Source organism: Mauremys mutica, chromosome 2, assembly GCF_020497125.1.
Source record: "Mauremys mutica isolate MM-2020 ecotype Southern chromosome 2, ASM2049712v1, whole genome shotgun sequence".
NCBI classification, from domain to species: domain Eukaryota; kingdom Metazoa; phylum Chordata; order Testudines; family Geoemydidae; genus Mauremys; species Mauremys mutica.
The window spans coordinates 158,240,538-158,264,985 of NC_059073.1; the positions used below are offsets into that span (position 1 = coordinate 158,240,538).

At 52.1% G+C, this 24,448-nt stretch overlaps 2 protein-coding genes across 8 annotated transcripts in view; both read left to right on the top strand.

Annotated features, from left to right (window-relative positions):
* LOC123363228 lies at window positions 1-23,228 on the top strand. The gene is made up of 15 exons (XM_045004105.1): window positions 1-170; window positions 1,951-2,004; window positions 2,672-2,746; window positions 9,073-9,147; window positions 9,518-9,625; window positions 11,123-11,201; window positions 12,254-12,434; window positions 12,869-12,923; window positions 13,052-13,165; window positions 13,503-13,576; window positions 13,869-13,991; window positions 16,218-16,368; window positions 20,083-20,177; window positions 22,026-22,174; window positions 23,097-23,228. Exons 2-14 carry the CDS (start codon window positions 1,959-1,961, stop codon window positions 22,128-22,130), a joined length of 1,281 nt encoding a protein of 426 aa, XP_044860040.1. The 5' UTR covers window positions 1-170; window positions 1,951-1,958; the 3' UTR covers window positions 22,131-22,174; window positions 23,097-23,228.
* Window positions 23,104-24,448, top strand: part of LOC123362729 (maestro heat-like repeat-containing protein family member 1) — a 22,098-nt gene continuing 20,753 nt past the window's right edge. For 4 of the 7 annotated variants that reach the window (XM_045003172.1, XM_045003169.1, XM_045003173.1 and 1 more), the window contains exon 1: window positions 23,104-23,242. The gene's annotated coding sequence lies outside the window, so the exon portion shown is untranslated. The remainder of the gene's footprint in view (window positions 23,243-24,448) is intronic. The other 3 variants (XM_045003174.1, XM_045003176.1, XM_045003175.1) reach the window with 2 other exon arrangements.

Genomic DNA, 24,448 nt, shown 5'->3' on the forward strand with positions numbered 1-24,448 from the left:
GGGAGCACACGGCTGTCTGGGCTCTGCTTTTCAGACCGTTGGGAGCATTTTTTGGAGTGTATAGCACCTGTTTACACAGAACTTGCGGAGGAATCCACCTCCTCACTGTCATCTGCGATTATATGTGAGATATCAAAATTCTTCTGTGGCTCGACCATCCCAGCACAGGGGTGAGGGACCTTTCCAGATACTCCACGGAGAAGGGGGGATCTTCCAGTGTTTCTGCAGGCTGATCTGGGGGAAACATTCCAGTGAGAGGCTGGTTTTGGGGCGGTTTCCTTGGGCTGGTTTCTTCCCAAGTCTTCTCTAGTCTGTCTGTGTCAGCTTGCTTGTAGCGAGGGAGAGGATGAGCTGAGTTTGAGCAGGGTAGCAGAGCGTGTGCAGGGTGCTCACTTTGAGTTTTTATATTTGTCTCTTCTCTATTTCAGTGCAATTTTAGAAGAACACACCTCTCTTGCCCTTTCATTGGCTCCGTAAATTCATGGAGCCTCTTCATCTTATGGATAGGTAGTTTGTTAATGCGCATATGTGTTAGGGTTGTTAGTCTTTCTTGACAGTTATAGTTCCTTTGTTTTTGTTGGAGAGATTCTCAGAACATCTTCAAATTTAGTCTTTTAACTTTTAACTTATTCAGTTCATTTTCTGAAATATTAATTAAATCATTCTTAACGTGTCTTTAGCTTAAATAGTGATTGAAGAAGTTGTTGATTCCCTAGAACAATTGTTGATGATGCTTCTTGTTATCTTTCTGAGTTGGAGGAAGGAGTGGCTAGAGCTCTGCCAATAACTAATTACTTCCCCATTAATAAAACAAATAGTCTAGACTTAAATGTCTTCTTATATTGGTAATCAGCTGAGCAAAGTCATTAGATTTCATGTTAGCACATAATGCATTTTACCACGTGTAGCAATGGTATTAAAAACCACATTAGATACTTTGCATTCAGTTAAAATACTTTGCAAATATGCCCTCCAAAACAGTTTGCCATTGCAATATTTTAGAAATCAACTAAGGTTTTCTACAAAACTTTTTCTCAACTACACACATTTTTCTCTAAAAATTTAAGGACACAAGCAGAGGGTTTTCTTGTAAAGAGGGTCTGGTAGAGCCCACTTTACAGCCTAGCTTTATTGTTCTAACACATCCCTAAATTCATTTTGGAATATCCAACATAAATAACATCCTCACATTCTCCTACGGGGCCAGATCCTAAAACATTTCTCTTTATAACATTTGTTTTACTGAGATAAAGGATTGGATCTATAATAAACGGGCAGCTTATAGAAGAGGGAGGTGTTCTGGTGCAGATAAAACACTCTTTTGGGTGCTTTGATTCTTGACCCAAGTTCCTTAGAGATACAAGTGGTTTGTTATAGCAATTAAACTTCTCTTAAATATTTTGTACAAAGCACAAATGCCAATAATCAACATATATTTTAAATATAGCACAGAAAGAAAATAGTATAAAAGTTAAAGCAGATTAAAATGAGGACAGCTGCCTTTTAAAGTTTGTACAGACACTCCTGCGAGACAGTTTTATGGTTAAGGAGATGTTATTTTCCGGACATTTGCTTGTTTCTGGATGACAGAAAGCTGAAGCCTTCTGCAATTTTTTTGATTAGCATGAACTAAAACTGGGCTACTCTTATATTTTCAAGCATCCTGGTGATAATATACTTATAGGTATATTTGAATGTTCGGTAAAGGCACAAACATGTTTGTAATGACCTAACATTATAAAAATAAGTTATAATAATGCTATTAATAGTTTTTTTACATCAATATTGAGGTCTCGCCACCTCATAGTGGTCTTGTCTCTCCAGCCAGGCAGGCAGCAAAAAAACCTGTCTGGGTCTCCTTGGCCCATCTAGAACCATGTGTGAGTATGGTGGGGTCTGTGTCATGGGAAGGAAGCCTCAGGGACTCATTCGTGTTGGGTCTTGTCTTAGGAGCCATTATGGATCTTTACGGCCAGCTCTGCGGACTGCTGGTCCGGTCTGGAGGTGAGTAGGAATTCTGCCCAGAAATGGACCCTCCTCTCCCCACATTGCTGTCCTCTCCAGAGGTACCTGCAGGGGACTACTGGGAATCTACATGGAATGAATCTCCATGTGCTTGGGGAGTCAGGGTCTCTTGATGGAGGAGGTTTGTTTTCTCCAAGGTTCCTTGGAGCATTTTAGCTTTATTTAAAGCTTTATTTAGCCTTCTGGACTGGCAGGGAATTGTCTGATGGGACCCCAATGCAGCATTGCCATCCCGGCGTTGTCTGCACTCTCCTTGTCTCCTGAGGGAGATCTGTCATTAACTAGAGAAGTGGGGATAGGCAGAGCTGGGGAAGTCCTGGCCTCTTGGGCTAAAATCTCTAATGGAATCCTGCTGGTTGGGGAAGAATTTGGGGCAGATTCTCCCCAAATTTCCCCCTGGCTCCTATTGCCCCTGCCCATGTTATCTCAGCTCCCTACCTGTGGGATGAGGTGTTTGTCAAATGCTTTGGAGATGGGTGTGTAATATAAATGCTCTGAGCTGTGACTGGTGGCAGTCCCTCTCCAGAGGTGTGGTGAAGTGTGATAAGTTCCCCACACGGCTATATTGTCTACCTCACCCCCTGGGGTTTCTATCAGTGACCAGGAAAGGAGGAAATGACCCCCTCTCCTTTGCACTTATCCACAGCCAGAGACCAGGGGAAGGAGGATACAGCAGCCACTGGGAATTGCAGCCCTTCCCTATCTGGGCCTGCTGCTTCAGGTAAGTAGGAATCAGGGATACAGACTCCTCAGATTCACCCCTTTCCCTGCGTAACCTTCTGTAACCTTGATGTTGAAATGTTTCCAATTCGTAGTAAGTCGTTACAGATAAGGCTGCAACAAAACCCAGGTTCAAGCATCTAGGTCGGTTACAGAAAATGTATTTAGGCGACACTATGAATGATGAAACCAAACTTCATTCAAAAGGAAAATGATTAGTTAAGCAAACAGGTGTGCAATTACCACTTACACTGTCATCACTGACTGTGTGTATAACTGTTGTATTGTGGATCAATGTGGGGTCAGTCCACTGACAACAGCGTGAAGTACAGCCTTAGAACCCTGGGATGTAACGGTACCCTTGGGGTATTAATTGGAGCGCCCGCCGAATTAACAAAACAACTCCCAGTAGAAGCCATTCTCCTACTATTGAACGTGCATCTGCCCCTTACACTAATATTTCCATCGCCACCTTATTGACTCTTTATATTGCACGTAGTTTATATTAACAGCTGCACCAATAGCCTTCCCATACTATTAGTATAGATAACATTTGAATAAAACTATCACAATGCTCAAAACCACTCATTAAAAACCCAGCTTAAGCCAGTTATAACCCAAACCGAACAATAGCATAACTCCGGGCCATGTCCTTGCTAACTCTTACTTTCCCATAACAGGATCTCCAACTTATCGCTAACTTTCCTCACACAAACATCTTCAGTTTTCTAAACTCTTCCACACTTAAGCTAACTTAGGCCAAAAACCTATTTTCTACTTATTTCTTACCCTAAACCATCCCATAGGTAGGCCAAATTCACAGCCATGAAAAAGTCATGGACCATCAAATCAGACCTCCACCATGAAATCTAGCTATTGGAGGGGTGGGGAAGGGCAGGCTCCTACCATGCCCCTGGCTCCAGCTGCTAGTCCCCTCTGGGCTGGGGAGGGACAGAACTGGCACTTCCCCTGCACAGCCGGCCTCGCAGGGGAGATCAGACTCCACTCTGGGTACATACCCCGGTTGCTGGGAAGGCAGTGCAGAAGTGAGGGTGGCAATCCCACAACCCCCCTACAACAGGTTTGCGACTCCTCCACAACTCCCTTTTGGGGCAGAACCCCCACTACAACATTGTGACATTTCAGATGTAAACCTCTGAACTCCACATGGACTCCTCCTGAGGGTCGAAATGACAGTCTGGACCTATACATTGAATGCTTCCGCCGACGTGCACAGACAGAAATTGTGGAAAAACAACATCGCTTGCCTCACAACCTAAGTCGTGCAGAACGCAATGCCATCCACAGCCTCAGAAACCATCCTGACATTATAATCAAAGATGTTGATAAAGGAGGTGCTGTTGTCATCATAAACAGGTCTGACTACCAAAAGGAGGCCGCCAGACAACTCTCCAATACCAAATTTTACAGGCTACTTCCCTCAGATCCCACTGAGGAATACACTAAGAAACTGCACCATCTACTCAGGACACTTTCTACACTAACACCGGAACAAATCAACATACCCTTAGAGCCCCTACCAGGGTTATTCTATCTACTACCCAAGATCCACAAACCCGGAAATCCTGGACGCCCCATCATCTCGGGCATTGGAACTCTCACTGAAGGACTGTCTGGATATGTAGACTCTCTACTCAGACCCTATGTTACCAGCACTCCCAGCTATCTCCGTGACACCACTGATTTCCTGAGGAAACTACAATGCATTGGTGACCTTCCAGAAAACACCATCCTAGCCACCATGGATGTAGAGGCTCTCTATACAAACATCCCACACACTGATGGAATACTAGCTGTCAGGAACAGTATCCCTGATGATGCCACAGCACAACTGGTTGCTGAGCTCTGTGCCTTTATCCTCACACACAACTATTTCAAATTTAATGACAATATATATCTCCAGATCAGTGGCACCACTATGGGCACCCGCATGGCCCCACAATATGCCAATATTTTTATGGCTGACCTGGAACAACGGTTCCTCAGGTCCCGTCCACTCACGCCCCTTCTCTACCTACGCTACATTGATGACATCTTCATCATCTGGACCCATGGGAAGGAGACTCTGGAAAAATTCCACCACGATTTCAACAGCTTCCACCCCTCCATCAACCTCAGCCCGGACCAATCTACACGGGAGGTCCACTTCCTATACACCACGGTGCAAATAAGTGATGGTCACATTAACACCACTCTATACCGAAAACCTACCGACCGCTATGCCTACCTTCATGCCTCCAGCTTCCATCCCGGACACACCACAAGATCCATTGTCTACAGCCAAGCACTGAGGTACAACCGTATCTGCTCTAACCCCGCAGACAGAGACCAACACCTAGGAAATCTCCACCAAGCATTCTCAAGACTACAGTACCCACACGAGGAAATAAGGAAACAGATCAGCAGAGCCAGACGTGTACCAGAAGCCTCCTACTGCAAGACAAACCCAAGAAAGAAACCAACAGGACTCCACTGGCCATCACATACAGTCCCCAGCTAAAACCCCTCCAACGCATCATCAGGGATCTACAACCCATCCTGGACAATGATCCCACACTTTCACAGGCCTTGGGTGGCAGGCCAGTCCTCACCCACAGACAACCTGCCAACCTGAAGCATATTCTCACCAGCAACTGCACACCGCACCATAGTAACTCTAGCTCAGGAACCAATCCATGCAACAAACCTCGATGCCAACTCTGCCCACATATCTACACCAGCAACACCACCACAGGACCTAACCAGATCAGCCACACCATCACCGGTTCATTCACCTGCACGTCCACCAATGTAATATATGCCATCATATGCCAGCAATGCCCCTCTGCTATGTACATCGGCCATACTGGACAGTCTCTAAGGAAAAGGATAAATGGACACAAATCAGACATTAGGAATGGCAATATACAAAAACCTGTAGGAGAACACTTCAACCTCCCTGGCCACACAATAGCAGATCTTAAGATGGCCATCCTGCAGCAAAAAAACTTTAGGACCAGACTTCAAAGAGAAACTGCTGAGCTCCAGTTCATCTGCAAATTTGACACCATCAGCTCAGGATTAAACAAAGACTGTGAATGGCTTGCCAATTACAGAACCAGTTTCTCCTCCCTTGGTTTTCACACCTCAACTGCTAGAACAGGGCCTCATCCTCCCTGATTGATCTAACCTCGTTATCTCTAGCTTGCTTCTTGCTTGCTTATATATACCTGCCCCTGGAAATTTCCACTACTTGCATCCGAAGAAGTGGGTATTCACCCACGAAAGCTCATGCTGCAAAACGTCTGTTAGTCTATAAGGTGCCACAGGATTCTTTGCTGCTTCTCTGAAACCCTGAAATTGATTTTCAAATCCTACAGCCATGAAATTGATCAGAATGGACCGTAAATTTGGTAGGGTGCTCCCTATAGGCTATAACTGCCCTTTGCCAATGCCCTCCAATGGGTCAGCCCCCTCCTTCCCATTGCTGAGGTTCTGCTTGTGCCCGGCATTTGACTTTTCCAGAGGCCTTGTGGTCTGCACTGCCTGAATGAGGAGGGCTCTTGGAGTCTCCATCTCCCTGCAGTTCTCCCTCCCTAGGAACTGCACGCGCTAGATTTCTAAATCCTCCAAGCTGTGTTTGCTGTAAGCTAGTCCCCACCCCCTGCACTGCTGAGACCCCATCGTGCAGTGTGTGGGAGTCGGGGGCTGTGATTGTTGGCACCAACCTGTGACAGTGAGAAGGAGAGCTGGGGTGACTTTGCCTTTGTTTAGAGAATCGCTCCTTTCTGGGTCACACAGGTGTTGTCTGTAACTGCGAAAGTTCTTTGGTGACCCAGGTGCGACTGTATTTGTTACTCAGTGAGATCAGGTTCATTGAAGTGTTCCAAGAGGACTGGAACCTGCTGCTTTGGGTACAGAAAACTCCCCTCCCCTCAGCACTATCATTCAGCTCATTCCCCTGGGAGTTCAACCAGAGACCTTTAATGGAGCAATTTAACCCTTCTCTTCTGTTGACAGACACAGCAGTGCAAGAGACTGCAGTGTCAGCCAGAGATGACAAGCCACCTGACAGAGTCTCCTGGTCCAGGTAGGCAGAAAGCTGCGTGATACACAGCCAGAATTCCTTTCCGAGACCAAAATTGCTGTTCATCTGCAATGTCTTTTACAGAATCAACATAATGTTTAGTATCAGGGGGGTAGCCGTGTTAGTCTGTATCCACAAAAACAACAAGGAGTCCGGTGGCACCTTAAAAACTAACAGATTGATTTAGGCACAAGCTTTCGTGGGTAAAAAAACACTTCAGATGCATGGAGTGAAAATTACAGATGCAGGCATTATATAACATAATGTTTAGTTCTAGCTTGTGCAAACAGTATAGTTCCTGTGGGATCCTTTTGGGTGAACTGTGGTATATTAACGCCGGGTGCTCGATTAGAGAATCCCAACTGTTATTATTAGAGTAAATATCTCATCAGACTCAAAATTGAGAAGGATGCCCACAACTGCTTATTAACTTGTGTGCATGGTTGCAGCAATTATCCAAGCAGTTGCAGTGACTGCTTGTGCAAATGATCACTGTGATCTGTAACTGAGTGACTGTGTGTCTAGCAACCACAGCTGGGGCTGGAAGTGTGGGTGCTACTGAGCCACACACATTCCATTCCTGGAAACAGAGGTCAATGCATTTTTCATGACTGAGATGCTAACATTCTTCATATGTATGTTACAAATGGCTTTGTGAGTCACACTCAGATGCTGTTTCAAGCACTGCTGTTTTGGGGCTGTGCAGGGAGGTGGGCCATGTAGTGAGGTGGTGTGGCTTCATGCTGCCCCGGAGGGGGAAGAGCCCATCTGGAGGCTGGGGTGGGCAGGGCTAGGGAGCTCTGAGCCCGCCCCTCAGAGCGTCAGGCGGCGACTCGGAAGTATAAAGGCTCATCCTCAGAGCCCTCAGAGCTCAATAAGGCTGGAGGTGTCAGAAAAGCCAGATGCCTCCAGTCTACCCTGTGACTGGGAAAACCCTGTGGTCCAAGGCGGACGCCAGGCCTGCCTGGGCCTACCCTGCGCCCGCTACCTGGAGGAGTTGCCGGGCCTGCCGCTCGCCGAGGACCCCATGGAGCTGGACCCCGCAGAGGACACCCCCTGACCCAGGTATGACCCGAGGAGGAGTCTGGAAGTAGCCCGGGGGCAGCCGACCCCAGTCTGGCTGTAGCACACCCAGAGCCCATGTCAGTGTGTTGCGGCCAGGATCCCCACTGACTCAGCAGCGGGTCCCCTTCCGCTGCTAGGGCCCCGGGCTGGGACGCAGAGGAGTGGGAGGGCCTTCGTCCCCCCTGCCACCCAACTCGGGGGTGGCTGTCTCCCCTTCTCCCAGGCCTTTAGAGGCCTGGGGCCTTCTGTTGTTGCTCAGCCCTGTCTGAGGGCCTGAGTGCCTGACTCTGCACTGCCCCGTCCTGGCCCAGGGCCTGGGCTTATGGTGTTCGTTCCAGTACCACAAGGGCTGCTGAGGAAGACCCTGTGGACAGACTAATTCTCCAAGTGTCAACTGCGGTTAGTAAACCGGTGTGGCTCCCCGCCACCCTGGGGGGGTCGAGCCCTGGCAAACCCTTGTACATGCCAGAATAGGTAACTTCTTGGTCAGAACATACCTCCTAAACTCAAATACCTCATGGAACCAAATGCTCTAGGGGATAGAGCCGCCTTGCTGAATCCCAAGGAAGAGGAGAGGTACCGCAAAGGTTTGATCCCCAAGGAAGGGGGATCCCACATTTCAGTGCTGCAGCTCTGTGCATCTACCTCCAGCCGAGCCTCACAATCTCTCTGGCTTCTTGGGATTCTCCAGCTCATAAGTTACGTCCTTCTGGCTGAGGGGAACCCAGTGGAATCCCCTTCAAAGTCTCTAGTCAAGCAGAGAGCCTCCCCATGTAAATGGAGGTCCCCTCCACTTGGAGCAATTCCAGCCCTCTTGGGAGCTGCAGACCAGCCCAGAGATTTGAGCCTGGGTCTCATTCCACCTGGCAATGCGGAGCACTAGGCACCAGAGCGCTAGCTTGGCCTCTTAAGAGTGAGGTGTGAATGTTCAGAGGTCTGTGCAGTAGAAGAGAAACTCCTGTGATCTGTTTACATTGGCTCTCGTCTTAGGAGTCAATATGGGGCTTTTGGACCGTCTCTGCCAAAGACTGACTCAGACTATTGGCGAGTAGGAATTCTGCCCAGAAGAGTCCCCCATGATACAGGTTTACCCCAGTTCCCCTCTGATTCCTATTGTCCTTACATAGAATCAGTCACATGACACCTCACCCCACCACTGCCCTTCTGAATTACAGGACGGACACCTTTCCGAAGGGACAGGACAAATCCGGACTCCATTCAGCCAGGCCCCACTGACTCTTCTGTCTCAGGTAGGAGTCAACAGCCTTTCGCTGTGACAAATCACCACATTTCTATTTCTGTCCCATCAGGAAGTTCCATCCCAGTGCGCAAAGGATCATTCAGTGCCTCAGTTTTCCTAGCTTCATAATGGGGCTAACAATCTTCACTGGGGTCTGGAAGGTCTGGGTGATGTTTGTAAAGGGAGTGGAAGAGGAAATGCCCAATCTCAGGGTTAAGTAACATGACACTGTCCGGGCAGTGATTGGTGGAAATCCCTCGCCAGGGGTTCCATAAGGTGCAGACAGTTCCCACACAGTTGTATGTCCCTGTTGCCCCCAGGGCATTCTATTAGTGACCACGATTGCGGGAAATTAACCCACCCTCTGCCTGTATCCACAGACACAGAGGAGCAGAAGGAGGCCCAAAAACAAGACCCGGGACTAAAAACCCTGGCTGCAGGAGTGGGCAGCCACTGCAGCACTTTCTGTGCTGAACCTCCTGATCCAGGTAGGCCCAAGCCCAGTACTGAGTGCCAGGAATAAAGGTGGGGAAAGCAGCCACAGTGACAGCAAAACCCCAGTGCTGAGAGGGCAAGAAGAGACTCCACCCAGGCTCTGTGCCCTGCTCTGCACATGCACATAAGCCACTGCCCTGCGCTCCACCAGCCTCCGTGTCGTCCCACGCTGGGCTAAAGCCCTGCTGCCATAAGGCAGCACTGGAATCACCACCGGGCAGTCCGGGTGCCAGTAAAGGGGGAACTGACCCACCAGGCAGCTCCCTCTACCAGCTCAGCTCCCCAGGGGCTCTTCATAAGAACGGCCATGCTGGGTCAAACCAATGGTCCATCTAGCCCGGTACCTTGTCTTCTGACAGTGGCCAATGCCAGGTGCTTCAGAGGAATGAACAGAACAGAGCAATTATCAAGGGGTCCATCCCCTGTCATCCAGTTCCAACTTCTGGCAGTCAGAGGTTTAGGGACACCCAGAGCATGGGGTTGCATCCCTGACCATCTTGGCTAATAGCCATTAATGGACCTATCCTCCTTGAATTTATCTAGTTCTTTTTAAACCCAATTATACTTTTGGCCTTCACAACATCACCTGGCAATGAGTTCCACAGGTTGATTGTGCATTGTGTGAAGAAATACTTCCCTTTGTTTGTTTTAAACCCACTGCCTATTAATTTCATTGGCTGACCCCTGGTTCATGTGTTATGTCAAGGGGTAAATAACACTTCCCTAGTCATTTTCTCCACACCATCATGATTTTATAGACCTCTATCATGCCTCCCCTTAGTTGTCTCTTGTCTAAGATGAACAGTCCCAGTCTTTTTAATCTCTCCTCATATTGAATCTGCTCCATCCTTCTAATCATTTTTGTTGCCCTTCTCTGTATCTTTTCCATTTCTAATATATCTTTTCTGAGATAGGGTGACCGGAACTGCACATGGTATTGAAGATGTGGGTGTACCATGGATTTATATAGAGGCAATATGATATTTTCTGTCTCATTATCTATCCTTTTCCTAATGATTCCCAACATTCTGTTAGCTCTTTTGGCTGCCGCTGCACATTGAGTGGATGTTTACGGAGAACTATCCACAATGACTCCAAGATCTCGTTCTTGAGTGGTAACAGCTAATTTAGACCCCGTCATTTTGTATGTGGGATTATGTTTTCCAATGTGCGTTACTTTGCACTCATCAACACTGAATTTCATCTGCCATTTTGTTGCCCAGTCACCAGTCTGCCTGGGACTTAATGGTGAGTAATTTTGTATCATCCACAGATTTTGCCACCTCACTGTTTTACCCCTGAATAGCAAAGGCCCCAGTACAGATCTTTGGGGACCCCACTATTTACCTCATTGTGAAAACTGAAAATGTATTCTTATCCTTTGTCTCCTGCCTTTTAACCAGCTACAGACCATGAGAGGACCCGCCCTCTAATCCCATGACTGCTTACTTTGCTTAAGTGCAAACTTAGTTTCCTTCTGTTCATTTTAGGCACCAAGCGAAAGGCCTCTGGGTCACCCAGGGACAGCGCACCCCAATCATCGACAAGGAAAGGCCAAGGAAGAGCAGAGTGAGTAAGGAGATAGTGGGAAATCCACAGCACACTGGGGAAGTGCCCATGGCACAGATGGTACAAGGTTCCCTCCATCGCCAACTCAGCCTGGACTCCCGCCCCCTACTGCCTTCCCCACGACACACTGACCCTCTAAGCTCTGACCCCCTTTCCCCATCTGCTTGCTCCCAGATTCACTGCCATTCTCTGGCACTAGAGAACATGCTCTGACCCCCCTTGCCAGGGCAGGTGTTGCAGATGGGAGGAGAGAGGCGACTCCATTCCCAGCACCTGGCTCTGCTTTCTTTCTTCTTTGCTGGCTGGTCAGCAATGGGCTGCATTAGGGAAATAGGGAGAGAAATAATAACCATCATCCTGAGCTTCACGTCTCCCCAGAGTGTCCCACACATTCACCTCTCCCTGGGCCCAGGGCAGGGTTAGCTGTTAGCCCAGCCTAGATCTGCGGAGAGCAAGGCTCTGGGAGGGGAAGTGGCTGGCCCAAGGCCAGAAAGCAGGAGTATCCATCCCTGGTACACTCTGGAAGTGACCATTGTAGGAGGTGAGCAGGCAGAGACAATGGGCCAGATCCTTGGCCCCGGTAAGGCCACATGAAGGGACATTAAGCTCTCCCTTCCAAGCTCCCGCGTGGTTTCCTCATCCCAGCACAGGGGCAGGGAGGAGCCCTTGGATGCTGTCTCCCCATCCCTGACCTGTCTGTGTGGGTCTCTAGACTGTCAGCCCTTCAGGACAGAGATTGTCTCTATCTGTGTTATGCTGCACCCAGTGCAACAGGGCCTGACCCTGACTGGAGTCTCTGGGCGCTGCCCTAACATCAGTAGTGATAAGTAATCAGGGCAGGCCCCGCTCTTCCAAACCGAGCCCGCCATCCCTGCCATCCTCTCAGCACACATCACCCCAGCTGGCGTCAGGTACAACTATCTTGTTAAACCAACCAGAAGTGATACTAGGCTAGTGCAAACAAAGGGATCAAATGCCCCTCCCAGAGAAGGGAGAGTCCGGCACCAGCTGGAAGCTGCTCTCCACAAGGCCATAACTTTATTCCTTCCAAGTCTGGGTTGTGGTAACGCAGTTGCTGATGGAGACTCTACACATTGGGGCTTGTCTGCCTGTCACGTCATCACCATGTCCTACGTCTCTTCTCTTGCACAGAGCCTTGCTTGCTTGAGGGTCATGGATGAGACTGCCCTGAGGAAGGACATTGGCACCCTCTTCCCAGCACACCACTCCATGGTAAGAGATGCTGGGATCACTCAGGGAAAATGCCGGGGCCTGTTGGCTTAGACTGGGTAGGCTGTGGGAAGAGCTGTCCCTGCCTCATTCTGTTCCAGTGGGTGATGGATCCTGCAGAACTCTCCTTTGGTTTCTTTTCCTCCCACCCACCCCAACCTCTTTGACTGGGAACATCAGCAACCTTGTTCCAGCGTTCCACATCTTCGGTTCCTGACCTGTCAAACTCTGCTTTTACATGAGCCACGGCCCCCTAAGCCTCGGCGTCACTCATAGACTGATCCAGCTTGCTGGCCTGTTCTTTAGATGAGAATTAGAGTCTGCCTCTCCAGCCTCAGCCCTTCACTCTGCCATCCGAGGGCTTGGCCTGAGAGACACTTGATCTAGTTTATCTTTGCTGGTGTTGCTTTCTTCCCTTAGGTGTGTCATCTCCCCAGAGAGACACACCTAAGGAGGAGCGGAGAGAGGCCCTGGACTCTCTGGTCCATCTGGGTAAGAAACCCATTCACCTTTCCCAGAGAAGGAGATCCCAGCCTGCGGAATTTCAGAGCCCAGGCATAGAACTATATTCCCTCTCCCTTTATGCTTCACCCCATTATGATTCACTCCTCTTCCTGCAGCTCGCTTGTTCCTGCTGAAGCTGCTTGTGCTCCTGTTTAGGAGGCTGAACAAGGATGAGGAAGAGGAGGCCTGTGGCAGTCTCTTCATTCTGGACTGGATAGTCCAATCCAACAGTAAGTGACCCACAGCAAGGTCTCGTCTTTTGATGTGTTATGGCCTCTTGTGCAATTAGCAGCGCTTAGCACTGGGCCTCATTGGGGTCATTTGTACCTGTCTGCAGTAGATAATCCAAGTCCTGCAGCCCCTTAGCCGATGCTGCGGCAATGAGAGAGGACAATCACTGCTGGAACTGCAAGCGTGGGCAGATGCAGCTGGTTACCCATGGAGGTAACTTGCCGGCAGGGACTTGTAGGGACACTGAGGCTGCTCTAAGGTTCCTGAGATCTCAGGTCCCTGCACACCCCAGTTTAACATCAGCCCTGCTGAGCCGTGTGTCTGTGTCTCTTACAGTTTCCGAAATGACACACCATACAGAGAAGCTGTTCACAGACCTGGGGCCAATCCTGCAGGGCACAAGCATATGGGTGAGTCTGGAACCATGGCCAATGCGGCCAAAACTAGGAAATGTCTGCCTGCCAGTGCAGAGCCTGCCGGGACCCTGTGCATTGAAACCCATGACCCATCAGTGCTCCATAGAGTAGGGCAGAAGGTGGGGGAAAGAATCCCAGCAGGGCTCCAGCTGCATTCCCATCTCTGGGCTCCCTAGCAGCATTTCCCCAAACACCCGCTGAGAAAGGATCCCAGCCTGGACTGGGAGGGGACAAGGTCCCACCACACTGTGTGCAAATCATTTCTGTTTCTGTCTGGGTCTGGCAGGTCAGAGAAGCCCTTGCTCCTTTTATACGGACAACGGGGGCACATGGGCTCTTGGAGAAATCTGCATCAAGACCCTTAATTGACTTCTTGGTGCGTCAGTGCACCCTGACCCTCGACAGCACGGTAAGAATCCGCAGAGACCTTAGCGATGGGAGTCCATGAAGGGGGGAGAACATGGGGTCAAGGGACAGGGAAGGAGGGGCAGCTGCAGATGGGGAGGGGCAGGCGATGGGCAGCAAATAGGGCTTGGGAAGCAGATGGAACTGGGGACGGCGCCCTCCATCTACTGATGGAAGATGATGACAAATAGATGACAGTGTTTTTCCCTCCCAGCCCATTCTCTCTGCTCCCTCTCCCAGCTGCCATCTGGGCTCTGTCCCTTGCGCTGGGAGGGCAGGACCCCTGGCTTCCTCCTTCTCTCGCCCCACTGTGATCAACCACCCTACAGGAGACTAAGCCATGATGGGTCTGGTTTTCCCCAGGCAGAGGGGAGGAGCCTAGACCTGGCTCCACACAGACCCTGGGCTGGTTATGGCACAGTCACAGCCAGGGTTGCGCCTTTTCCCTTCAAGCCCCATTTTCACCCCCTGCCATGCCCACTAGAGTTACCGTGCCACGGAGATCTCCACTGAATCTTAATCTCCCTGGTGTCTCCCTTATTTCTCACCCTCAGGAGCAGGGGCGGCTCTAGGATTTCTGCCACCCCAAGCAGGGCAGCGCGCCGCGGGGGGCGCTCTAGCGGTCGCCGGTCCCGTGGCTCCGGTGGCCCTCCCGCAGGCATGCCTGTGGAGGGTCCGCTGGCCCCGCGGCTCTGGTGGCCCTCCCGCAGGCATGCCTGTGGATGCTCCACTGGAGCTGCGGGACCAGCGGCCCCTCCGCAGGCATGCCTGCAGGAGGTCCGCCGGAGCCGCCTGCCGCCCTCCCGCTGGGACGCAGCCCCAAGCGCGCGCTTGGCGGGCTGGGGTCTGGAGCCGGCCCTGCTCAGGAGGAAGCAGATGGGAGGCGCACCATGGAGCTCGAGGTCCGCCAGCTCTGCTCCAGCACCCTGCAGTCCCTGGGTGACTCCCCGAGAATGGCCAATGTAAGTGACCCTGCCCCTCTCCATTGGATGCAGGCCTTTCTGGATCTGAGCTTTTCGATGAGACAGGCCCCAACCAGACTTATTTATCTGAGCCTCCGTGCTCCAGAACATCCTGGGGTTGGGGAAAATGCACCCCAGATACGAGCCAGACCTGGTTCTTTGGAACAGGGACCACTCACCGGCTGAGTGCCCCTGCATGCCAGGGTTTGGTGTCACAGGGGCTCTTCCACTCTAGCATCCCCTGTGGCCAGTCATGCTGGTTCTGCAGCTTCCATAGCTCAGTCTCTCTTCATCGGTCCCTCTGTTAACTTTTTCCTGGCTATTCCATGGTGGGATCTATACAGCCCATCACATTCTTGTTTTGCAAATGCCAACCCTAGCCCAGGATTTCCTGCCTTTCACCCACACTACCCTGGTGCCTAAGCTGAGCTGGGAGACACCACATCCAGATCTCATATCTGCTGACTATTGCTTATGTTTCCACACATGGCACAGACCTGATTACTGACCCAGCTCTCAGAACGCAAGCCTGAGCAGTCAAGTATTAGCCAACCCCCTCCCCACACTGAACAGCGATGTTGCGCAAGGTCACTCCAGGCAGAGTTGAGACTAGAAGTCACATTTCTAACAAGGCAGACCCAAGTATTGTGCACTCTGCTACGCTGTCATTCAGATTGAGCATGCCAAATATACGTGCTTTAGTTACTACAGGTGGGGATAGACCCCCGGGGATTCCTGATCGCCACTCTTCTATACTGGCTAGCAAAGAGTTGTGTAACCCTCTGGCATAGTGTGTGTTAAGTCCCTCTGTTGCCCACACAGCAGACAGCAATTGCGTCTGTGGTTCAAGTGGCACAGGTCTGTGTGGGGATGTGAAGGTCAGAGCTTAAACCTCCCTGAGCGCCTGTTATGGCTTCACTTGATAGGATTGGTTTCCTAGTCTCCTCTTTATTGATCAAGCTGGTGTATTGAGAACACGGCCTTTCCAAGTGGGACTGGAGTTAGGAAATACTGTGCTGCCAATGATGACGCTACACTCAACAAAAGGCGGTGGGGGCGGGGTGGGTCAGTCATGTGTCACGTGATTTGGTGCTGGAGGCAGACACTGACAGGTGTGAAGGGAGGGGGGGATCACTGCATGGTTCAGTCTGGGTAGAGAGGTCTGGCTGGTGGTGACGAGGCCAGGGGTCCTGTCTAATGTAGGAAAGAGAGAGCTGATGCAGGAAGAGGATATTTCCGTACTAAGATGGCTTTCCTCTGCTCTGCAGGTTTTATGGCCCGGGCTGCTGCTTCAGCTGAGCCCAGCAGCCCATGGACCAGCCCTGCCTCTCCTCCTGCAGACGTCGGTTAGGGTGGTAAAGAGGATGCAGGAGGAAGGCAGGCTGCCCTTGGCCAGGAGGTGCGGCAAGGAGAACAGAGGTGAGTCCCAGTATTTTATCCACCCGCTCTTAGTCCTTCTGTAGCGAGAGGTGTCTGCCCCCAGGTCGGGGTGGGGATCAGCTCTTGGCTCTGGTTCCGGCTCACTGCAAGGACACAGCCAGCCGTCAAGGGCCCAGGTAGAGCTCAGAGACGAATGCAAAAGATCCCTCCAGAGCCTGATGGGATGTCCCCACTCTGTTCACAGGGTGTCGGTCAAGCCCCAGGGCCACTCTACCCCAGGAGCTGCTGGCTCGGCTGCTGGTGAGTAACCCGCAGCCAGGAGGTTTCCTTAGCCTCAGTGGGAAGGGGCCACTCCTGGAGCTGGCATGCAATGCGTGGTGGCTCTTCTCCCCGCAGCCCCCAGAGGAGCTGGCTCGTCACATTCCTCTTGTTCATTGCACATCGACCCAGCACCTCTCGGCATTTAACAGAACCAGCGAGCCCTCTGAGCCAGCCACCTTCCTGGCTCCCCTGATCCTGGGGCTGGACCAGGTCCCCCAGCACAAGTTAGTGCAGCCCTTGGACGGCTCCAATACAAGCCAGCTGGAATGAGCCCTTAGGGACTGTTGTGCAGGCCCCCACCTGCCCCCTGGCCTCCAGCATCCTCCCTTGCCAAGGGGCAGCTGGGGATTCCCTTTATGCCCAGCTGCCTCTTTCGGGCTGCTTCAAGCTCCCCTTGTGCTGCTGTGACCTAGGCCAAGGGTCTGACTCAGCAGCTGCCTGACGGCCTCTGGATAATCCTGTCTCCTTTCATCTGAGCTAGAGCCAGCCCAGGAGTGAGAGGATGGAAGGAGCCAATAGCTGGTCCATGGAGCGTCCCTGATCAACTGAAATATCCATCTCAATCCTGTCCTGGCTGTCAGCTCCACCTCCCTGCTGTCTCCTTCCCTCCATCACTGAGCTCTTCCCCTGCACCTGTAGGGAGCTCCCTTCTCACACTGCCTTGCAAGGGAGGGGTACAGCCACCTCTGCCTCTTTGTCCGCCAGGTGCTCGCTGCATCTTCGTATATGATGGTGCAGGTCAGAAGGGCAGCCATGTTCCTCCCCTTCCAGCTGATCAGCAGGTTCCAGGCTGGGTCGGGCTGATTCTGGGATAACTACATGACGGAAACGCTCCTCTACCTGGAAGGTGAGGAGGGAGTGTCTCCCCTTGCAGGAGCGAAGGGAGGGGACACTGTGGTGCTGGGCTCAGAGAGGGAGAGGCCAGGGCCTCCCTCTGAATCCAGGATAATATGATGCTGTGACCTTGGAATCAGCGAGGATCACGTCAGAATCATATCCCTTGGTTCATCGAGCCCAGCCCCCTGTGCCCAGACAGGAAGGATCCTTTCTGGGACCGTATCTAACCTTCATCTGACCCCTCACACCCTGGGGAAGGATTTTGGCAAGCAGCACTCCTGGGTATTTCACATGAAGGGCTCTGGGTCTGAGGAGCATTGTTGTCCATCAGCGATTTGCAAAGAGCCATGGATTCCGCTCGGGGCCCATGAGTCGGCAGCTCCTCCCCACCCCCTGCCAAACAATAGTCGTGTTGTAGGCTGCTCCCCAGTAGAAGGGCCTAAACACAAAGGAAACTGACCTGCCCATCTCTTCCACATCACAAGATCTGCTTCTGGCAGAGGGAGTGGGAGCAGCAGCTGCTGCAGGTAAGGGTCAGAGAAATGGAGGGCTGGAAAGGAACTCAAGAGGTCATCTAGTCCAGCCCGCCCACACTGAGGCCAGAGCTCTGCATGGTTCTGTTAAGCACTAAGAATGGGCGCCAGGCCTGGCTGGGGACTGAGAGACTGAAACCCCTGTGAGATCCAAGACATGGGCCTCTGAGAAAAGTCACTGGCTCCTTTCTAGGGAGACCCTGAGTACAGGTAGATCCTCAGGGAATCTGCTATTCTGTCATACGGGCACTGCAGGTCCCGGAGGGACTGTCCTCATGGTCACTCACTCCATCCTACCAAGGCCTTTGCAACTGGGGAGGGCCCAGGGCGTGTGCCTTGATCTAGATGTGCTGTTCATGGATCAGGAGTACAGAGAGGATGGACCAGCCCCAAGACTGAACATTGTCCCAGTGTGGTGAGACAATGACAGCTTGTGCCCAACAGGACATGGGCAGCATCCTGGGTGCAAGAACCCCTTTTAAAGCTCTGAGATCAGTCAGTCAGCTATTCCACCCTGAGCACAATGTCTCAGCCCCATGGGGAGAGGGAGAGGATTGTTTGTAGAGCCGGTGCACGTGCCCATTGACCCTCACTTGCCTCATTCTCCCACAGCATGTCAATTTCTGGATGCACTCCAGAGAGAAGTAGAAGAAAGCCAGGGCCATATGGAGCAGCACTGCCTTGCTCTGATTTGCCACCTGCCTCCCCGGATTTGACATAAGTGACCTTTGACCCCAGCATCCTGAATAATCAGGGCTGGCTCTGGCAGGCTGTGGGATTTTCAGCTTCAGGGGTTCTAGATTTTGATGACCTCTGTGCGTAGCCATTGTCAGAACTGAGATTCAGCTATGCTTGATTCAGGTTCCTCTTCTCCTGGCTAAGTGGTTTCCTCTGGGTCTGTAAGGGACTGTGCTCCAGAGCCCACTGGCTGACATATTCATGCCTGGCCTCAGAGCCCTTATTATTATGGAGCAGCTGGGGAGTAAGTCCTCACAGAGGGCCCTTGCCCTGGTCTCTTTGCTCCAAGCTCCCTTGGGGGCAAGGAGGTTGAGTGCTCTAGCTGTAGCTCCTCTCCCCTAGCACCTCCTCCAGATGGAGTGGGAAGAGAGACTCCTGGCCCAGGGCAGGTGGAGAGCTGAAGGTACCAGGCCCTTCTCCTTCTCCTTCCATCAGAGCTCATCTGACTTCTCCAAGGTGGGCTACCTTGTGGCACAGCTGGGTCTGTATATCACTGACTCAGCAGATGACATCAGCTGGCAAGCCAGGGGTGGGATTTACTGGCTCTACCAGCTACTGCTGGGCAATGGGGCCCTATAGAAATGAGCCCCTCGGAGACTAACTGCAGCTGGACATTTGGACTCCTGGAGAACCAAGGCCTTTCCTTTTAGACCAACCGGAGCTGGGCAGAGGGACCCCAATAGAAACAAGGTCCGTCATTTGAGACTCACTCTGCTGGGCAATGGGAACCTATAGAAACCCCCCTCCTCTGAGACCGACCCCAGCTAAGATATTGATTCTTTCTCTTCCCTGCTCCCTGAATCAGGAAAACAAGTGTGTAAGTGCCAGGGAAATTGGCTGTTTTATCTCAGAGCCTGGCCCTGTCCCCTACCCCAGGGATATCAGCCCATCCACAGGGCTGCCAGCTGGTGAGGGGACAGGAATGGAGCTATTGAGACACATGGAGGGAAAAAGCCCATAGGGAAGTCAGGGGCAGGAGCAGGGACCACAGGAGAAGGATACAAACTTGTAGGATGTCACCATTTGGTCACCTAGGGTCAGAGCCTGACTTCAGTGGGAGTGAGGGGTTCTCAGCATTAGACACCGTCATTAACAGGCCACCACTCCCAGAACACAATGGCTGTACGGGTCACATGATTTCTGTGATGACTGCGACAAATCCGCCTCCAGGTACTAAACCGCCTGGTGGTGACCCTGCAATTCCATTGTGGCATGGACGCTGCGAAGGCCCCAGCCAGTGTGCACCCAGCAGTGGGAACAGAAGGGGACAGGCACTAAAACCAGAACGCCAAACCTCACAAATGTGTGTGTCTTTCTCTCCCAGGGCTGCACATCAGAGATGCCGAGGAGCTGTGGTACCGGGACGGGCTCCAGGACACCAAGTGCCTTGGCTACAGGAATATGGCCAGAGTCGGTGGGGTAAGGACTCTCAACCAGTTCATTGCACCAGCTCAGGTGTGGAGCTGTGTCTCCCCCTGCAGTGGCTGTGTCCTGGATGCAGGACAAAACCCTGCTACTTATTTCCAGCTGACGGTGTTCAGCTGCGAGAGGCTGAGGATTTTGGATTGGAGTCTTGCTAAAGACCATGATTTGTGTGTGTTAGATGGCTCCGTTGCTATGTAGCATGAAAGGAATCCCCGGCAGAGGGTGTTGAGTTAATGGAGGATTGTATCTCGAGGGATCCGGCTCCGCTCACTGACTCCCTGGCTGACACCCGAGTGTCTGAGAGGGGAGCCACTGGGTCAGTGAGTTGGGAAGGACATCAGCTATTCTCTGACCAGATCCTCGTTGGATTCCCTGAACCCTGTGGAAGCACTGGAAAGGTGTGGGGTTTACCCAGCACCATCGCGAGTCAGGAAGCAGAACCTGTCCCTGTCCTGGGAGCTGGGTCAGGGCTGAATTGCTGCACTGTACGCAAGGCTCGTGGAGTGGGGAGTGGGAATGGAGAAAGCTCTGAAAGGCCCATAACTCTAGCATGTGAGCTCCAGGAGATATCGCTGCTGGAAGCGGTAGAGGGTCATGTGTGGTCTTTGTGAGCTACATTCCAGAGAGCACCAGGCTCATGCACACAGACACATTCTCAATGTGTCATGGCACCTGCATTTAATCCTGCTCCAGAAAGAGCTATGAGAGGCCACAGTGCCTGTGATCTCTTACTAAAGGGGGATCCCTGGGCCATGGGACCCCAAAGGTCCTTGAGGGGAATTAGCTGCTTGGGCTGCAGCAGGATTCTGACCATCCACGTGAGCCACTAGAGGGATTTGGAGCCTGGTTCTGGCCAATTGCCAAGGGCTCTGGTGCTGTTGGTTTTAGGTCTTCGGAGAGATCTTCTCAGAAGGCCATTCATGACCCCCGGCTACATGTCAGCAGGCTGAGCTGGTCCTAGCCTTCTCCATTGTAGGGGAAGCTGGCCAGCTGATAGGGGATGAGGTAACCAGAGAAGGACTGACCTAGCTTTGGGGAGGGACCCAGGACCTTTCACCTCCAGGCCCTGGAAAGTCCCTGCCATCCCCTTTCACTGACCTAGGAGAAAGAAGACAAATGAGTCATGACAGGTACTTTTGTTAGGTGCCAGCTTGTCCCCTGAGCAGCCCAAAGCAGTTCAGACCCAGCTCTCCGGCAAGGCAATTTCATAACAGGCATCACATCAACAGGACAAGCTGCCATTGCTCATGCTAGAGGCTGGAAACTCCCCTTATGATCTCTGTAAACTTTTCTTGGGCCTCAGGATGGTTCCTAGAGGTCTAGTGTCCATGTCATCCAAGCCACCATCCAGAGGTGCCCCATCACTGCCAGGCTTGGAGGCCAAAGATTGAAAGGGCCACAAAGACTAACCAGGCTGGGCTCGGGCATGTGGGCCAGGGAAAGCTTGCCCTGCTGCTGGCCGGGCTGGGCCTGCTCTGGGAGAACTGGAGGATTCAGTCAGCAGAGGCTGCCCATGTGGCTTGTTCACCAGAGCTACCATCCATGGCTTCACCATAAGGACTGGATTATGGAGAACTGAGCTGCTTCCTCGGATGGGTTTGGAAGTAGAAGAGCTCTCATGGGACTAAGAGGAATGTGGGAGGAATGTCACTCTGCAATGGTGGGAGTGGGGTGGGAGGTCACTAGAGAGGAGACAAGACTTCATCTTGGGGGTTGGATGAGGGAATCCATCCCTCAGATGTGGGCAGGGGTGGGGTGGAAATTTTGCAGGTTCCAGGTGCTGTTAATATCCCTTGTTCCTGGGGGTGTCCAAGTTTCTGACTAATCCTTTTTCCCTTGCAGGAGGAGGATATTACAGAGAAAGTGATGGCCCACCTATTTCACATCTGGTGCTTGCAACCTGTGCTCATGGCACTGCAGGGGCTTTGCCCCATGGGACACCTTTAAGAGCCCCCCCTCGCACGTCCAGCAGCTCACACTCCCTGATGCAGGTACTTCTCTGTCTCATGGGGAAGAGCGGCTAGTGGGTGTGGAGATAGAGCTGAGAGAAACCCTCTCCCTTCTGCATGGGGTGGGGCCTTCCTGAATCCCCTTTGTCTGGGGCATTAACTTCTTCCCACCCTCCTTTTTCTTGACCTTGGCCTCTCTGCCATCACCTCTGCTCCCAGGCCAAGCTCTCCATGCCCAGCCTGATGCAGAAGAGCCTGCATGTTAGGGCCAGGGCCCATGTCCACCAGTGAAGCTCTGAAAACTCTGCATTAGAGCAGGGGGAGTTGCCGAGTGCCACATCTGCAGCACTCACTGACCCAGGGCTGCTGTGGCAGGGCCCCTCAGTCCCTCCCCCATGCCAAGGGGGTACAGAAGGAATCTGACCTCAGGGACCCAGACCTAGAATGCCGCCTCCCTCTCACCACACGCCCACCCCAAACCCCTTACCCCATACCCAGAGTCCAGTTTAGGAAGCATCAGGCTGACAGGACCATGGGGCTGGCCCAGCCCCGGACAACAATGCATGAGAACATCTGTAGAACCAGGATTTATCATCAATAACCACTGGAATCTGGGAGTGGTGGCCTGACGTGGAACCCCTCCCCGTGTTCACTGCTTAGATGTTCCCAAAGCCTGTGTCACCCATGTGCTAGTGAATGTCCGGTCCACCCTCGCATCCGGGGCCCAATCCACCCACAAGGTATCTGAACCCTTCCCGGCTAGGAATGAAACTCCCCTCAAGCTCCCTAGGGCATGGAAGGATCCTCTCTATCTGACAGGTGGGGACTAAGACACAGAGGAAGGGTTGTGGTCCTGGCCTCACAATCTTGGGTGTAGATCTGGTAACTGGACTGGGTCCCAAGCTAGTGCCTTTCCCCCCAGGGGCACCTTCACTTTTTGCCTTTTATTCTCCCCTCCTGCTAGGGGGTCTCTGAGTGTGAAATGAACAGGAGCTAGGGATGGTGAGGAGGTCCTGGCACCTTCCCTTGGTGGGAGCTCCCCATGGCCTGGATCCCGGGACAGAGACATCTTTGTCATCCTTCTGTCCTTCCTAGGAAGAAAATCCCCAGGTGAGGATTCGTGGGACTTGAACCCAGGTCTCTTGGGCTCCAGGTGAGCAGTGCCTGGGAGTACCCTCAAGTCATCTTGGCAACAAGGCAGACCCCTGCCCTGATGCAGAGACAGTGCCCACCTTGTTCCCAGTGCCTGCCTGCGTGCACCGCCTGTCACGGAGTGTGGGGGGAGACTAGGCCCAGCACCCCTGGCTTCCTGCGATTCACCATGACTCTCAGCCAGCCAGTAAAACAGAAGGTTTATTTAGACCACAGGAACACAGTCCAAAACAGGTCTTGCCAGTACAGTCAACAGGACCCCCTTTAGTTAGGTCCTTCTGGGGCCCTCAGGGAGGCCACAGCCCCGTTGGGAAGCCCAAGCCCCGTCAGGGAGCCCCTCTCCATTTCCCAGCCAGCTCCAAACTGAAACTCCCTCCAGCCTCTCACTCAGCCTCTCCCCGGCTCCTCCCCCACCCTTTGTCCTTTGTCCAGTTTCCCGGGCAGAGGTGTTACCTGGCCTCCAACCCCCATCCTGGGTTCTCATGTTACATGCTCAGGTATTGTCCCTTCCCCAATGCAGGCTGTCCCAGCAACACTCCCTTGCAACCTTCCCAGGCCAACACTCCCCACTCAGCATTCACATAACACATCAAGAACATTCGCACTTCGTCACACAGCCCTGCCCTCCGGTTCCCAGCTACTGACTCTGGCTTGACACTCAGACCAGTCTCTGGCTGCTGACCTAGCTGTAACTCTCGGTTCTTGATGTTAGCTACCAACTCTGGCTCATATTGTCTTTGCCCTGCTCTAGCCTCACTCCAGCCCCACCACCGACTCGCTACAACCTTGCCTCCTCCTCCTGAGCCTCAAGTCCTCAGACTCTGGCTGCCTGGCTTCGAACTTCCGGCTGTATCTGGGCTCTGGCTCTGATTCTGGTTTGTCTTGGACTCTGGTCTCGGTTTTGATCCTGTCGCATCCCTGGACCTTGATTCTAGCACCACTCTTAGCCCAGGCACAATCCTACACCTAGCTGTGACATACGCTCTAACCACTAGACCTAATTATCGGACGTAGCATGTGACATCAGGTGGTGCAACTGTTTGCAGAAAAGTGGGTTTTCCGGAAGTAAGTGGCCCATATTCAAAAGGAGACATGTCACACCAGGTGTGAACCATGGCCTCGGTGCGTGAGACTAGCCCTGTGGTCCCCCTACTGGAGTGGTTC